Source organism: Onychostruthus taczanowskii, unplaced genomic scaffold (assembly GCF_017590055.1).
Source record: "Onychostruthus taczanowskii isolate IOZ18803 unplaced genomic scaffold, ASM1759005v1 scaffold14, whole genome shotgun sequence".
NCBI classification, from domain to species: domain Eukaryota; kingdom Metazoa; phylum Chordata; class Aves; order Passeriformes; family Passeridae; genus Onychostruthus; species Onychostruthus taczanowskii.
In genome coordinates, this window is record NW_024498573.1 from 10,317,251 (window position 1) to 10,332,860 (window position 15,610).

The 15,610-nt window shown below is 40.1% G+C and overlaps 1 protein-coding gene across 1 annotated transcript in view; it reads left to right on the forward strand.

The window, feature by feature from the left end:
* FSTL4 (follistatin like 4) overlaps positions 1-15,610 on the forward strand; it is a 211,367-nt gene that overhangs the window by 176,211 nt on the left and 19,546 nt on the right. Inside the window, exons 8-10 of the mRNA XM_041397665.1 lie at positions 7,869-7,989; positions 14,033-14,194; positions 15,289-15,423. Coding sequence (XP_041253599.1) covers positions 7,869-7,989; positions 14,033-14,194; positions 15,289-15,423 — 418 coding nt within the window. The remainder of the gene's footprint in view (positions 1-7,868; positions 7,990-14,032; positions 14,195-15,288; positions 15,424-15,610) is intronic.

A 15,610-nucleotide genomic window follows, 5' to 3' on the forward strand; every position in this document is an offset into this window, starting at 1 on the left:
ATTGCTATAAAGCCTAGTTGTTTAACTGCATTAGTTAAATCACTTTTATGTGATATCTTGATTGGCAACAAAATATTCATAATTTTTCATTGCTCTCTTAATCAAAAGCTTTCATAAGCAGCTAGTAATAGTTTGTCATGTCCTGTCTAAGGGAGCTCTGTTAATGAGTTGTCACATAACTATTGCAAAAGAGCCATCCTAATGGTACATGTAATTAAACAGTTTCTCTAGCAAACATTTAAGATTGCTTTTAGCATAAAAATATTATTTCTCCATAAATTACCCATCCATATTATTTATCCATTAGAAGTCCCTTTGCAGTTCCACTTTAATAAAGCCACATCAACTTTTCTCATGCAGAAAATAACTATAATGCCGCTGAAATTGATAAATTTGTTATAGCTATAAATTGATTTCTGACTACAAAAGTGAAGTGGTTATAATGTGTCGTCATTCAAAATAATATACTTTTGCCTCCTAGGAACAAACAATATGTTTTCTCAAGTATGTGATTATGAAAACATTCTTCAATTTGAAAATAAAATAAACTCCTCATGGAGTCAAATGCATATAGTATTTATAGGGTATTGTTTCACACAATTTGACATTATCTCCAGAGAAACATGTGTAAATTGATAAAATTTATAAATATAAGTTGCTCCTTCAGAAGCATGGTGAAAGAGAAGATTACCATAAGAAAACAAATATGGTATAGAGGTAGATAAGAATGTGGTGAATTACCAAGCGTAATGCAGGTAGCTATAGCCTAAACTCATTAGTGTCATTCATTACTCATTTCATTTTAATCTGTACACTTTAACTCACACTGGTGTTGGATCATTAGGGTAAAAAATAGAATTCATATAAGCAATTGTGTAAATACAGAGTTCTTCATTTCTGCTGATGTCAGGTGGGATGGCACAGCCTTGCTCTCTCCAAACATCCCACCCAGGCACAGAGCTCCAGACCACAGCCTTGACTGCTGGATTTCCCCATCCCCTGAGAAATCACCTCCCTGTGCATCTCATGGCCTTTACAAGAGCTGTGCCTACCTGTCTTGAGACACATTTCATGTATGCTCATGAAAATGTCCCTTTTCCATGTATTACATTTGAAACCCAAAGCAAACAGCCAGCCTTTAAGGTGCAAGTCACTGGGATTAGTTTTCTCGTTAAAATAGTCTGCATGAAGACAATGTATTCATGTTGATGTTTTTAATGTAGATTCACTGTTAAATAATAAAAAGTTCATGTGTGAATGACCCCATTAATTCCCTTCTAATAGAATTTGGGCCATTAAAATGATCAAACCCTGGGCCATCCTAGATACTGTGATGGGAGCAAGTTCCAAAATGTTCGATATTTAGAACCAAGTTTTTTCTCTTTCAAATCAAAGTTATGAAATTGGTTATAGCTTCTTAATGTATTTACAGGCTCTAAAGTAGAGGTTAAGTGCAAAATTACTACTGACAGTATATTCTGAATATACAGTCTCACATTTTGTCATAATGAAGACTACAGAAATTGTATCCACTTGCATTTTTAGAGGAATGTACCTACTATTCATTTTCCTTGTCATGTTATCTCTGAGTTTCTCAGGATGTAAAACTCACCCATTTTTTTGTTATATTATAATTACACAACTATCTAAAAAGTTCATGTCCATATTTTCAAGGCAAAAAATTTTTTGACTCAGCACCATGTTGTGTTAAATTCTTTGAGCAGAAAAACCAGAAAAGATAAATTAATGCCCCATCAGGCTGTGTTTGCAATAGTTTTCTAGCATTTGCTTAAGGCTGAATTTCTCTCCATGTAAATGACTAAAGTGATGTGTAAAACCAAGAACAAATAATATTAATGAAGCATAAGTTTTCAGCTTGTCTCTAGAAATGAATTATTAAAAGCATCAAAGAAAGTGATTTAAGGACCCATGATTAATTTAGTTTTTATTATTTTTGTATGAATCACTCATAAATCTATTGTAAAAAAGATCAGAGACATTTCATTAGGAAGGAGAAATCATTTTCAAAATGATAGCCATTGTTGTAGATTTTGCATAATAATAATCACATTAAATGCTTGGGTACATTTTGTTTTAAAATCCTGTAAACATTATCAGAGAGAGATTTCTAGGACACTGAGGATCAGGCAAGCTTTTTTAGTGTGAACTAGTTAATACTGGTTGTGTTGCTGGTGATTGTGAGATCAGGATGGGGTTTTTCTTCATCTGGAAGTGTTCAAGGCCAGGTTGAGTGGGGCTTGGAGCAACCTGGCACAGTAGAATGTGTCTCTGCCCATGGCAGGAGATTGGGCAAGATGAGCTTTAAGCCCTTCCAACCCAAACCATTCTGGGGTTCTAGTGGAAAACTGGTGACACCAGCAAGCCCCTTTGCCAGCACTGGTTTGGTCAGTAGGCACTGAAACCACATGGAGAAGGTCTCCAGCTTCCCTGGGCTTGGGAAAGGCTGGAATGGAAGGGGTTAAAATGAATTATTATTAGTATTAGTATTAGGAGGAGGAGGAGGAGGAGGAGGAGTGATAATATTTGGAAAACAAATCTCATGAGAGCAAAACACTCAGGGAACTTCATTCCCTCTGCCATTATTTCTTTTTATTTCTTTTAAACCATCATGGTGGGAGGGTGTTGACTATCTTTAGGGCTTCCCTCCTGCCCAGTATTTATTAGGATCAGTCAGCATCTAGCTTGGATGGATTTAAATCACTGTTTGTGTGTAAAGGGCTTGAGCAAGGGAGTGTGTGACCCATAGTGCCATACTGTGGGGTGACTGGTGCCAGTGTGCCCTCCCTGAGAGCTGGGGATGTGGGGAATCTCTGCCTTCATGTCAGTGGGATTGGTTTTTCTGTTTCTTCTTACTGTTTATGGTTTGAAGTCAACTTTAGGTTTTTTTCTCAAGCATCTGGAAGTTAACCTAAAAAATAATAAGCGTCTGTGCTCATTACTCTTCAAACTTCCTGAAAACCAAGAAACTTTGACAAAAATTTAAAGGGTTTAAAATGTTGGAGCAACCCTAAGGCATGTCAGAAAGCTTCATGAAAATGCATCTGAAACAGGCAAAAGGTGGGTGGCAGTGCCCTGCACCCCGTGGCATCACAGCCAGCTCAGCATCCAGGGTTAATGTGGCTCCTCCCTGCCAGCTCCTTCCTGAGTGTCAGAGCAGGAGATTTGTGGTGTTACAATCACAGGCTGGAATTCACTTGAGACAGAATGTGAACAAGATTTACAAGTAATATGCAATGTTTTACACATCTCTGAGCACGGTGTCCCTGAACCGTGGCAGAGTGCATGACCAGGGAATGCATTAGAATGGGAATGGGATAAATAAATATGAAAAATCTGTGTTTGGAAAGACCAATGCCTCGGGTAATCAGTAGTGATGGAAAGGAAAGGAAATACTGTACCAACAAAAAGGTATATATCCATTTTTTAGGATCTGCTTTGTTATTCTTTTAGAGCAACTTTTTTTTTTTAATATTTTATAGATTACCAAGCTGTTATCAATGCAAAATTCAGGGTGATGCATTTTTTTAAATCTTAAAAAGTTAAAACATATTCTGAGGTCATTTAATCAATCATTTGGTTGAAGGGTAAATGCAAGACATGAAAGGAGCTCATGAAGGACAGAGAACTTTTATTTGAAAAACGGAGAAAAAAGGTGATACAAACAGAGAAGTCAATTTATCAGCTGCCACTAGTTGACTTTATCAATTATGAGAAATTATAAGCATAGCTTTCTGAATTTTTTTTATTCAAAAAAATTACTTTATAATGAAATGCGTAAGGTAGAGATGATGAACACCCTGCCCTTATCTGGCTGCTTTGATGCAGGGCTTATGATTCTGCAGAGGTAGATGGGTATTTCCTCTAGTTTCATCACTTCTCTTTCTTCCTCTTCACAAAAAAATGGTGAGATACCCCATCCCCGAGCACCCACATCCATTCCAGAGACAGCCCATCCCAGGAAGTGTTCAAGGCCAGGATGGACAGGGCTTGGAGCAACCTGGGCTGGTGAAAGGTGTCCATGGCAGGGGGAGTTGGACCATATGGGCTTACAGGTCCCTAACAACCAAAACCTTTCCATGATTCCATGATAATTCGCCTTCCGTGGCAAATGAGGAAAACGAAAGTAAGTCCCAGAAGTTGCTGGTTTTGCTTTTCTGCTGATAGCCTGTTCTTCTTCATGGAATCGTACGTTTAAATGTCTTTTCACTTCACTGTGGGGCATTACTGGGGTCAAGTGGGGCAGCAACAGCTCGCTGGGGTGTGTAGCACTTTCTGAGTTTCCCAGAGAGCCCCAAAATACTGTTTTAAAACTGGGGATATATTTGGGGAGAGACGAATTATGCTGCATCCGTTTTATAGATGTTTTTGTTCTGCTCTGTCTGCTTTCAGTCTTGTGGTGACTTGGAGAGCTGGCTTAACAAGCAAAAGCCATCTAAACTGAGTCAAAATATGTGAAAATATTTCCTCTGTTTTTTCCCATGGTGAATTACACCCATTCCCCCTGCCCACCCCATCCACATGGCAGCAGAGCGGAGAGCAGCTCAGCGGCTGTCAGTGCTCACTCATTCCCTGTTAGCACAGGGCAGTGGCCTGTGAGCAGCCCCTCTGAGCTCCCAGAGGCAGTGCAGCATGGAGGGGGACGTGGGACACATCCCAAACACATCTCACAGCTTCCAGCTGCAACACAGCTCTCCTGACTGCAAGATGTGGAGTTGGAGGCTATTAAGGAATCAAAGACTCATCATTTCTTAATGCTCCAGGGCTTGGGTTTTTACAGCACTTCCAAATACACCCTTATGAAATACACAAAGAAAGTGCTTGTGCATAAGAATGCATCCATAGATATAAAATGTAACAGTGCAATCCTAATGTACTAACTATGTCCACGGGGAAACACTAGGAGAAAATCGTGAGCTGCAATAAACACACAGAAAGTCATTAATTTGTTAGAGAATTCACTCTACTTTTTGCAGCAACAAAAGGTTCAGTGTTAAAACATTTAATGCCATAATCTCTTTTTCCTTCCCACTCCTAAACACTTTCAATTCTTAATAATTTGGTAGTTATATATGAACTTATTGTGCAAGCAGGTTCTAATACAGGGGTGATAATTCCCTTCTATGCCTGACATGGGGACATGGTGCTGACCTAAGTCATCTTTGATAACTTTCTTTAAACACCAGAAGTCAGAAAATAGATTTTAAAAGTCACAAACTGTGCTTTTACCAATATAAGCCACTCTTTTCAAAAAAAACACATTTGGAAAGGAAGTTTATAACACAATACTGTTGCACCTGTTCAGTTGTGCAAGGGTTTTTTTGCTTATATTAATTAATACATTTGTATGCACTGGAAAAAAACAGATCATCCTTTAAAAGACAATTACAGAGCACAAACCAAGCATTCAGAATATTTTTCTGTGATATTTTAAAGGCAGTAACATACTTAAATAAAGAAGATTATATTGTCCTGTTTTTCCACAACTCCTTAGACCAAATTATTCTATTAAAGTAGCCATCCTGCTTTTATTAATCTGAACTCAATTTTAGTTTCTTTTAACTTACAAAAACTGTTATTAAGTCCCCTCCAGTGCAAGAATATTCTGTATCTCATGCAAATACCATTTGAACAGGGTTGGTGTCTTTTCCATTAGCAGTTACTCATGCATCTTTGCTTTCCATCAGGAAAGATCTAACTGACCAAAAAACAGGCAAATGCTTGAAATGAGGATTTTTGAGTACATATTTGTAATAATGTTTTGGAAAACTTAACCAGCTTATCCCCTAGCATAGATGCCTGACACCAAGGTGACAATAATATCTGAGGTGATTTTGATTATAGATAATGGATTTCAGATAATCTATGAATTTACTCAGATTCTTTATAATTGTTCATACATTTGCCCATTGGAGCAGCACAGCCAGCAGAACCAGGTCATGATTGTGGGCATGTCTGTGCCCTCTCAGGTGAAGATCTGTGCTTTGGGAAGGGTTGTGTCCTGCCAGTAAACTCCTTATTTCTCAGTGCTCACTTTCAACCTGCCTTAAAACATGTCTAAAAACTAGGTAAGCTCTCAAAATTCTCTCCCCCCCACCAGTGCTGACCTGCCACTGGGAGGTGAGGCATGAATATGCTTCTTAGTGCCAGACAGAAGATTTTGGAGAAGATTCATGAGCTGACAGAAGTAGTGCCAGATCAATCCATACTGCAGGAGACGGGCTGTTTCGTACTTCTCTTGAAGGGTGCCAGCTGGCATTGCACGTCAGCTGCAGAATCACAGCTTCCTTCAAAAAATGTTCAAAGTCTGGTGTCTGGAAAGGAAGGTTCAAACTGCAAAGCACATGCACCCTGAAGAGGCAGGAAATGTGAGATGTAAGGAGCCCCAAAAGGTTTGGGTTCAGAAGTCAGCCCGTGTGCTGATCAAACAGCTCCTGCCTGTGATCTCTGGGTCCTGGGCAGGGGTTGGCAGCAGCCGGTGGCTGTGGATGGTTCCTTACGGCACTGGAGCTGCCGTGGGTGCAGCAGGAAGGAGCAGTGTCAGAGCTCCTGTGTGTGGATTCCCTTCCTCCAACACAAAGAATTCAGGACCCAGGTTCTTGACTCCAAGCCAGCAGATTAAAGTGATGTTCCTGTTTAATCTGTCCCCCCTGGTGGGTTCTGCCGTGGCAGAGGAGGAATGAGCTGTCCCCTCCTCACTGCACACACTGCTGCGTGTCCCAGACACGGGGGTGGCAGCAGGCAGGACCCCTGGAGGGGCTTCCCCTGCACACCCCAGGCTGCCTTCCAGCTGCACCTTGGAGCTTTGAAAACAAGTCCTTGTGTTTTCATAAAGCAGAGCCACTCTCCAACATTCACCCTGCTGTACTGGGTTTGTGCCACCCTGACTCAAAGTTGAATTTTCCCATAATATTGCAGTGAAATTACTCAAAGAGTTCAATGTAGCATACTTCACATTTGAGAATGATTACAGAAATATCTTTCTTTCAGCTCATGAACTGTTTTAAAATGTATCCTCCTCCGTTTGCATAGAAACGCAAACACTGAAGCTGCAAAGGGTCTGAAGGTTGGTGGAGTACCAGGAGAAGCTGCTTCATTTAGCCATCAGTGCTGTGGTTCTCTTAGCTACAATTTGGTAAATAAACATGGAAATTAACAAATAAATAATGAATTGAAATAAATTCCTGAGCAGCATGCTTGTACAACATATTTAAGTGCCAAAAATGTGTCTAATAACTCAATCCTTCCCATCTGTAATCAAAAATTGAAACAATGCAAGAGTAGGTCTAGAAAGATGAAGGGGATGAAGAAAGATACTTGTTAAACAGTTACAGAACTAAACAGGTATGTTTGAGAAAAGGCTTTTTGTCTTCTTCCTTGTCTCCTGCCTAGGATGTTGTCTGAGATTAAGTGACAAAGAGCTTTAGTTCTTTTTCATCAAGTCTCAAGGCTGCAGTGCATTTTCTAAGAACCAGCAGAGACAAAGGAAACCTTAACCCACCCAAATGTTAGCATTTTATGCATCTGAGGTTAACAGGTAGATATTAAATTCCCCCATAAATTAAACAGCTGGAAATGGCCATCTTTTTTATGTGCAAAAAACACCTTGTTAGCAACAAGCACAAAAGTTCATATTCTCAGATGAGTCACTTTACCTTTCTCTTAAATCGCTGCTCATTTTCTCCCTGCGTGTTGATTTATGAACTTTATAGCCTACTGTTCAAAATTCAAGCTGTGCCCCCAGGCTGCATTGCTATCAAAACCTCTGAACAGGTAGTATCCATTCATGTAGTGCTTAAAATATTGTTACTAAATAATAAGGCACCTTTCCTGTCTTTTGTTTCATTCAGGATTTTGGAGAAGATGATTCCCTCTACATCACCAAGGTAACAACTATTCACATGGGCAATTACACCTGTCATGCCTACGGCTATGAAGAGCTGTATCAGACCCACATCCTTCAGGTGAATGGTTAGTAAATGGCATATATGACATTCCATGAAAACATTCCCTAAGAAAAGTTGTGTGTTAACCTCATTCACACAGAGATCTGTAAAGCCACAGCCCAAATTATCTGTGCATGAGAGCAAATGCAGCTTGGGGTTTGCTCACTGGCACTGTCGCACAAGCAGTCAAAAATAAAAGTATCAAGGGGAGATGTGTATAATTACCTGAGCTTCAGGAGGTATCTTCACCATTAAACAAGCTGTCAGTGACATTTCCATAGAGTTAAGAGCAGCGTTTCCAAGCATCTCTTAAAGTAATTACTACTTTTGTCAACAGAAATGTTGCCTCAATAATTTCTTCTTCCAGAAAATAGTTTCTGTTGCATGAAATAGCCCTGGATATTTAAATAAATACAACAGTGTTTCCAAAACCAGCTAACCTCCAGCTATATATCCAGGTTATTACCTGGTTGTACTGAGCTTGGTTTGCTGAGGGCTGTTTACCCTGGCTCAGTGGATTGCAAAATGAGGGCAAATCATTTTACAGGTGAGAGAATCACATAATCCAGCATTCTCATGCACCTCCATCCCCTGGACTACATTTGTGCCTGGTGGAACTGATATTCAGGTGCTCACTATCTATCTCCTGACCTCAGACTCACTCAGTCAGATTTAGTTTAAAATTACATTAGATTAAGCCAGCGTTTCATCAAGGGACCAGCCCACAGAGTATCCACCTCCACAGCAGCAACCAGCATTCGCCAACTTCCAACCCTTTTCACATCTGCTGATGATGCCCAGCAGTGTCTCCAGAGTAGGGGACAGGGTCACCATTACTAACTATGGGTACATTCTGGTATGAAATGGGGTGTACACTATGGGATGTACTCTGGTATGAAAGTATTTATTTTTAAGAAAAAATCAGTAACTTTATTTCAGGGTATATATATTATAAGGAAAACTAGTATTTATTCCTTTCTCTAGGTGTGTGTTGACCTGCACAAAGGAGAGCTTTCCTCTGGTAAGAGCAGGTCACAGAGGTGACAGAGCTGACCTGCTCTCACTACTGACACAGAGGTCAGTAGTGAGAGGAAAACAGTAAAGAGGGATACTTGTGCTTCTTAAGAAGAGCCATGGTGGTTTTGTTTTGAGATTTTGTTTTGACTTCAGCTCAGGTTTGCTGGACATATGTAAGTGCTCCCCCCACCATACGAGTACCTGGATGTGAGCACAAAGCATCTAGTTGATCTGAATGAAAGCTGACTTGATGTCTCTACATAATAATTTGTCATCTTTGAGAAAGTAAACTGTAAATCTCAGCAATGTGGATAACTAAGTCATGTATGCTGCAGCTGAGAAAATAGGTTTCCTTCCTCAAAGTGCTGTTTGTGTGATGGATGGCAGTTGAAAGAAAAGCCAGCTAACAACTTAATCCCGTGTCTATTATGTGATGTATTATGAGGCCTGAATGGAGTTTAGTTGGCAGACAACAATGTAGACTTTATCAGCACTGAGAATAGAAGGCCCAAAGGCATTGAAACTTAAACCAGAATGAGAGGAAAGCTGGATGGAGTGTGGGGAGGGGGTGATCTGTTCCATACTCACGCTTGCCACTTAGATTTAACTTGTTATTGAAAGATCACATTTTCTTTTTAAGTGGAAGTTGCATACCATAGCTGCATGGGGGCTTTCTTACCAAAAAAAGAATGCTGTTATACAAAAAACACTATCTGTGTGGGCTTTTTAATATGCTGTATAGTCACTAAATACAGAATAAAAAGCCTTGCATTCTGGTATCAACTCAGGCTTGCTGGAAAACACTGCAGGGTCTGGGAATCTTTGTCTCACAGCATCTGATATTCCCATGTGAGCCATTAGGCTTTGCAAAGCTGGGTTTTTGCAATCCTTGATGTGGCTGCCCACATCAGTATATTCCCTCCTGTTCTGCCTGTGTCACAGTTTCCTCCAGCAGCTGATGCAGGGGTGACAGCCCTGATGGCAGGATAGCATTGTTTGCCTTCAAATGCATTGGAGGGTTCCCAAGGCAGAGCCTTTCACAGGGAAACCTCAGTTTTAGTAACTTAAAGGACAAATTGAGGAATTTTTCTTGACAGGAGTAGAGGGAAGAAACTGAGCCAAACTGAATTGAGTGAAGATGCTGAGAATCTAAGTGTAGTTGATGGGCTCTGTTCAGCACTGGGACTTGTCTCTGTCTGTCTGTATCAAACTAAAAACTCCATCTTCAGCTTGGAAGGGTTTTTGTTGCTTTCTTGTGTTGGACTAAAATGGTAAGAGAATGTGACAGAAGCAAATCAGCCAGAACTTGGGTGTATCTGCTCGCCTGTCTCCTCTAGGGAGGCACTGATCTACTTTTAACATCAAAAGCATGGGTGCTTTTTGTTTTGTGAAAATTATCAGAATTTTTCTTTTCACATCTCCCAAGTTTGTCTGTTGAGAGAGAATAGAGAAAGAAGATCCAGCTGGAAAATAAAAGGGTTTATCCCCCACCCTTCCCAAGCCCACTGTGTCTCTACAGGCAGGTTCTAATTTTTAGACTGTTTTTCACTTAATTCAGTGTTTTCAAAGCTGCAGTAGTTCTTGTGGCATCCTTGGGTCCTTTTCCGTACCACCTGGGCCCTGTCTTACTGTTCCCAACAAGACACATCAGTGAGCTCACAAAAGAATCTGATCTTAGTTACATGTACTCTCTTCCTCTGCTTTTATTCAACATATTAGATGCTCTTTAACTTATTTTTATCTTTGCCTCTTTTTAGAACATTAAGCTAGATTCTTACATTGATTAGGTAATATAGAAAATAAGGCAATACTAGCTTAAATAGAAAGTTTACAGCCCAATTTTGACAACATTAAACGTTTCTGAGATTTCGTGCTCTACTGTTGCTCAACTGCTGAATGTTGTGCAGTGTTTCCCTTTGTGTCAGATGGTTCAGGATATCCCAAATAACATGGGTAGATTCAGATGCTTATTTTGACAAGCAGAGGCAGAAAATGTGAAGGTCACCAGGTGAATGCCCCAACCTGCTGGCTCACATCTGGGCATGAAGCACATGTGAAATGCAGCCTGTTTGATGGGAGAGGTTTGATGGAGCTCATCAGTCTTAGGATTCACAGTTACTAGTAAAATTTAAGTCAGTGTATTTGTGCAGCTTGCCCTTAAGATCTTTGGATGAAAAGAAACTGCTGAAAGGCAATGTCTAAATGGTTTAAGAATGAAAAGTTAATCTTGCATTCTGGTATCTTTGATCAGGAGGAGCCAAGAACAGTCAGAAAATTTTGTTTTCTCCCACGTATGGATATTGCTTGGGAAATGTGTACACTAACTGTAGGGAGGAAGCAATTTAGCACTTTCAGGAGGAAAAAAGAGGTCCTGAGGATAAAGAATCTCATAAAATAGTAATCAACTATGAAAATTGATAGTTGCCAAATCAAGAGACTGCTGAGTGTAGGGCATCATTTTCCTTGGTCCTTGCACTCAGCAAAACATCAGCATAATTCAGAATATTGTATTCTTTGAAAACAATTTTTAAAAAGCCATTTGATCCTCAGCCCAATTATAAGGTTCCAATAAGACAAATTTTCCAGTAAGAGAGATGTTACAAACATGGATATTTCATTAATGTGGCTTTTCAGCAGAAAACATAAAATGCTACAAACTCCTTTCAAATCATAAATGGAAAGAGTAAAACATCTCAAGTAAATGATTAATCTGTTAATTATTGCTACACCCTGGAGTATAGAGCTCCTACAGCAGCAATGGATGTCTTTGGGCCTTGGTGCCACCATCTGTGCTCATCGTGTGCTTTATCACCTGAGCTGTTTTATGGTAATGAATTGGTCTGCTCACCAGTGAGGTGCTGCTCAGTATGCAGCAGTAGGCAATCTACCCAATCTCCTGCTTGTTTCAATGCCTCTTTCTTCCTACTTTGCTTAAGATAATGGCATTTTTATATTGCCCTTGGCTGCAGACACAGTAATGGTTAGCAATGATATATATTCACCAAGGGAAAAAGCAAAGGGTAATCCATATATCCCAAAGTCTGGAACTGAAATCTTTGCAAGTTTAATGTGCATACCTGGAATGTATTAATTTGTAGCAAGGACAATAAAAATATATTCTGCAGTTTGCTGTTATCACAAGGCATTTGCATGCAATAATTTACATGTGCAGTGAATTATGTAAGACAAGGGAGAAGAAATAAAAAGTTTAAAAATAGAAGGAGAGGGAAAATGATAAGAGGGAAGAAATGGAGGTGAAGCACATATTCTTTGTAGGTGAAAACAAATAGTTTCCTTATTAATCACTCTTGAAAAGATACCTTGCTATAATTTTAAGTTAATTTTCATGCAGAGCATTGATTCAATGTCTAGGATCTGTGAGCTATCTTTGGCAGTATAAATCTATTGTGTTTGCAGCCCTCCAGGTAAAATAGGTGGATTATTCATGTGCAGACTATCAAGATGTGAGGCAAAAATGTGAGAGATGAAAGTACAGTCTGTTTGGTGAAGGGGTTCCCTGATTCTGGGGAGCTGATGGCTGTGGCCAGCTTGGGAAGTGCTGGCCAGATGAGCAGGAAAGCCTGAAGCAAACAATATTAAGGAACTAACAACCCACAGTGGTTTTGAGAGCATTAAATAGGTGATGGCTGGGATGGGCTCTGTCTGTGAGAGCTGGCAGGTGAGAAGACACTTGGCTTGCAGTGAAATTTCTCTGGTGCCTTTGGCCATGTGAGATCTCAGCCAAGTCAGTTGATTTCAGGATTTGAGAATCAGACCTTCTTGAATATTGTAAATCTTTTTCATCTGCATTTGTAGGAGGCACACTGTCTTTCAACTGTGACTGTAAATAAATCATGTTGGACTTCAATGGACCTCACTTACTAAATCATTTCATTCAAAAAATGTTACTAGTAGCATCCTATCTAGGCTGGACACATCCATATTGGACTCTGGCCATGATTTTACAAAACTGTACAACTTTCAGCAGCTACATCATGAATCCCAAAATTTCCTAATCTGATAGAAAAGCTGACTGCTTCATTGTGAAACACAAATACCATTGGCCATGTATGAGACATCCTCATATTTCCTCTTATTTTTCCCTCAAGATGAAAGAATCTCACTGGTATTTATCACTGATGTTGCAATATTGCATTTTTTTTTAAGTGTGTAAGTAAATTGTTAAGAGTTAATGGGTGGTATTAAGCCTTGTTGGTTTGAGCAGTGAAGGAAAGATGATTGAAAATCAATGGACATCTCTGAAATTGTAATATAATTAGTAGTTCTGCCAGTGGAGTATATTAAATAGTTGAGGAGTGCCTTCGTGAACAAGGTAAGTCATGTTTTAAAAACCTCTCAGTGAAAAGAAGTAATTGATAAACACTTTATTTGTTCAGAATAAGAGACAGTGAATACACAGTCCACTTCCTGATGGATATTTAATTGAGTTCTGAAGATTAAGTTATTTTTCATAGGCAAGAACTCAATTTCCCTCCTAGATTCAGTGAAGCTCTGAACTTTATACTTTAATTTTTAAATATGTGAGTACCCACATTAGGTTTTAATCCAATTATTAAGTTCAGTTAGTTACTCAATGAATGCAAGAACAGTCTAAATACAGAATTGGACTGCAAGATTGCTCCCTGGCATTTGTATATCAGTTTACTCTTTTCTGTTATAGAGACATAGGATCACAGACTGGTTTAGGATGGAAGGGATCTTAGACACCATCTCATTCCAACCCCCTGCCATGGCCAGGGACGCCTTCCACTACACCAGGTTGCTCCAAGCCCCATCCAGCCTGGCCTTGAACATTTCCAGGGATGGGGGCATCCTCGGCTTCTGATATGCCAATTCTTGGAAAAGTACTATTTTCTATTTTCTGCCCCCGAAGCCAAGCTGTAGAGAAATCGTTCTTGTAGCTTGCACTGACAGCCAGACCAAGCTTGTCTCCATGGTTCTCAGCTCAGAGCCCCTCGTGGCACTGCAGGACAGCAGTGGCTCTGGAGCCCCAGCACAGTCTCAAGTCCCCAATTCCTTTCTTCCCGCAGTGCCTCCGGTGATCCGCGTCTACCCCGAAACGCAGGCGCAGGAGCCGGGCGTGTCAGCAAGCCTGAAATGTCACGCTGAAGGCATCCCTAATCCCCGAATTACCTGGCTAAAGAACGGCATTGATATCATGCCAAAACTATCCAAACAACTATCGCTCCTCGGTAAGAACAGAATTTTGATTAATTAAAGTATTGTAGACAGGGATTAAGGAGGATTATTTTGCACTTTAAAGCAGAAGTTCTTGTACTTTGCTAAGCCACAGTTGTTGGAAATCGTGTTATAAAACCCCTGTTCTTTCTTTTTATCTCTTTCTCCTGTGAATTTCCTGGGAAATACACTATTGATTGATGTAAGTGGTAATTGCATTCTGTTCAAAGACAGCCTGCCTGTTTCTTCACTGCCTTGCTTCTTGTGTACAGCACAGTAGAAAAGAAATGCATTAAATTATTTGGAGAGAAATTCATTAAATTATTTGTTCACGTCTAAGCCTACACTGGATGTAAGTCAGCTGAGAATCAGTCTCGGCCCTCCTGAAGGAATCAGGGTTTTAGCTCCTCTAGGTCCCTGTTCCACACTGGATGCAAGTCAGCTGAGAATCAGTCTCCCACTCGGCCTTCCTGAAGGAATCAGGGTTTTAGCTCCTCTAGGTCCCTGTTCGAGTGAGGGTGCAACAGGCATGGCAAAAGACAAAAACGTTTATTTGCAATTTTCTGTGTAAAAATATTAACCCCATCCTCAACACATGCCCCAGTCTGGCTTTGGTAGATTATGCCCTTTAGCTTGTGTTGGTAGCACTGATACTGCTGCATGCATAAAATATCTCAACACGTTCCAAAGGTTTTGCCATTGGTCCCACTGCAGGAAGCAAAATGGTAGGAGGAACTACAGAGAGACCCCTTTAAACCAAAATTTTTTGGTGGTCTGATTGAAAACAGTTTGTGAAACTGAAATTAATTTTTCTTCACTAGAGCCAAAGCACTTTTCTAACAAAAAGAAGAAATAAATGAAATGTAATTTATAGTTTGACTTGAGATTGTTCTTTGTTCTTTTGTGGTGTGGAGCGCGTGTGTGCCGATGGAAAGGAGCAAGACACATGAGAATCCCCAAAAACCTCCAGTCAAATGGGGGGAGACACAGTGGGGTGGAACCGCCCTGCTGGGCCCTCACTGGGTGGCTGTGGCGATGGAAGACAATTAAGGCAGGGACAGCAATTAGCAGCAGTGAGGAGCACTGTTTATGAGCATCTCTCTTGCAGCAAACGGAAGTGAACTTCATATCAGTAGTGTTCGCTATGAGGACACCGGAGCCTACACCTGCATTGCCAAAAATGAGGTGGGAGTGGATGAGGACATATCTTCCCTTTTCATCGAAGATTCAGCAAGAAAGACCCGTAAGCTCAATTTTCCATCCATTTCTTTCTACAAATAGTGTTGGAATGTGATGGCATACATGTAAATTAATTTAATGTAATTTAGTTCAGGCTATTGCATGCAGTAAGTTGGATCTTACATAAGGTAATGACAGTTCTGAATGCACTTTCATCAGAGGATTGGACACTTTTTGGGGTAGGAATCATG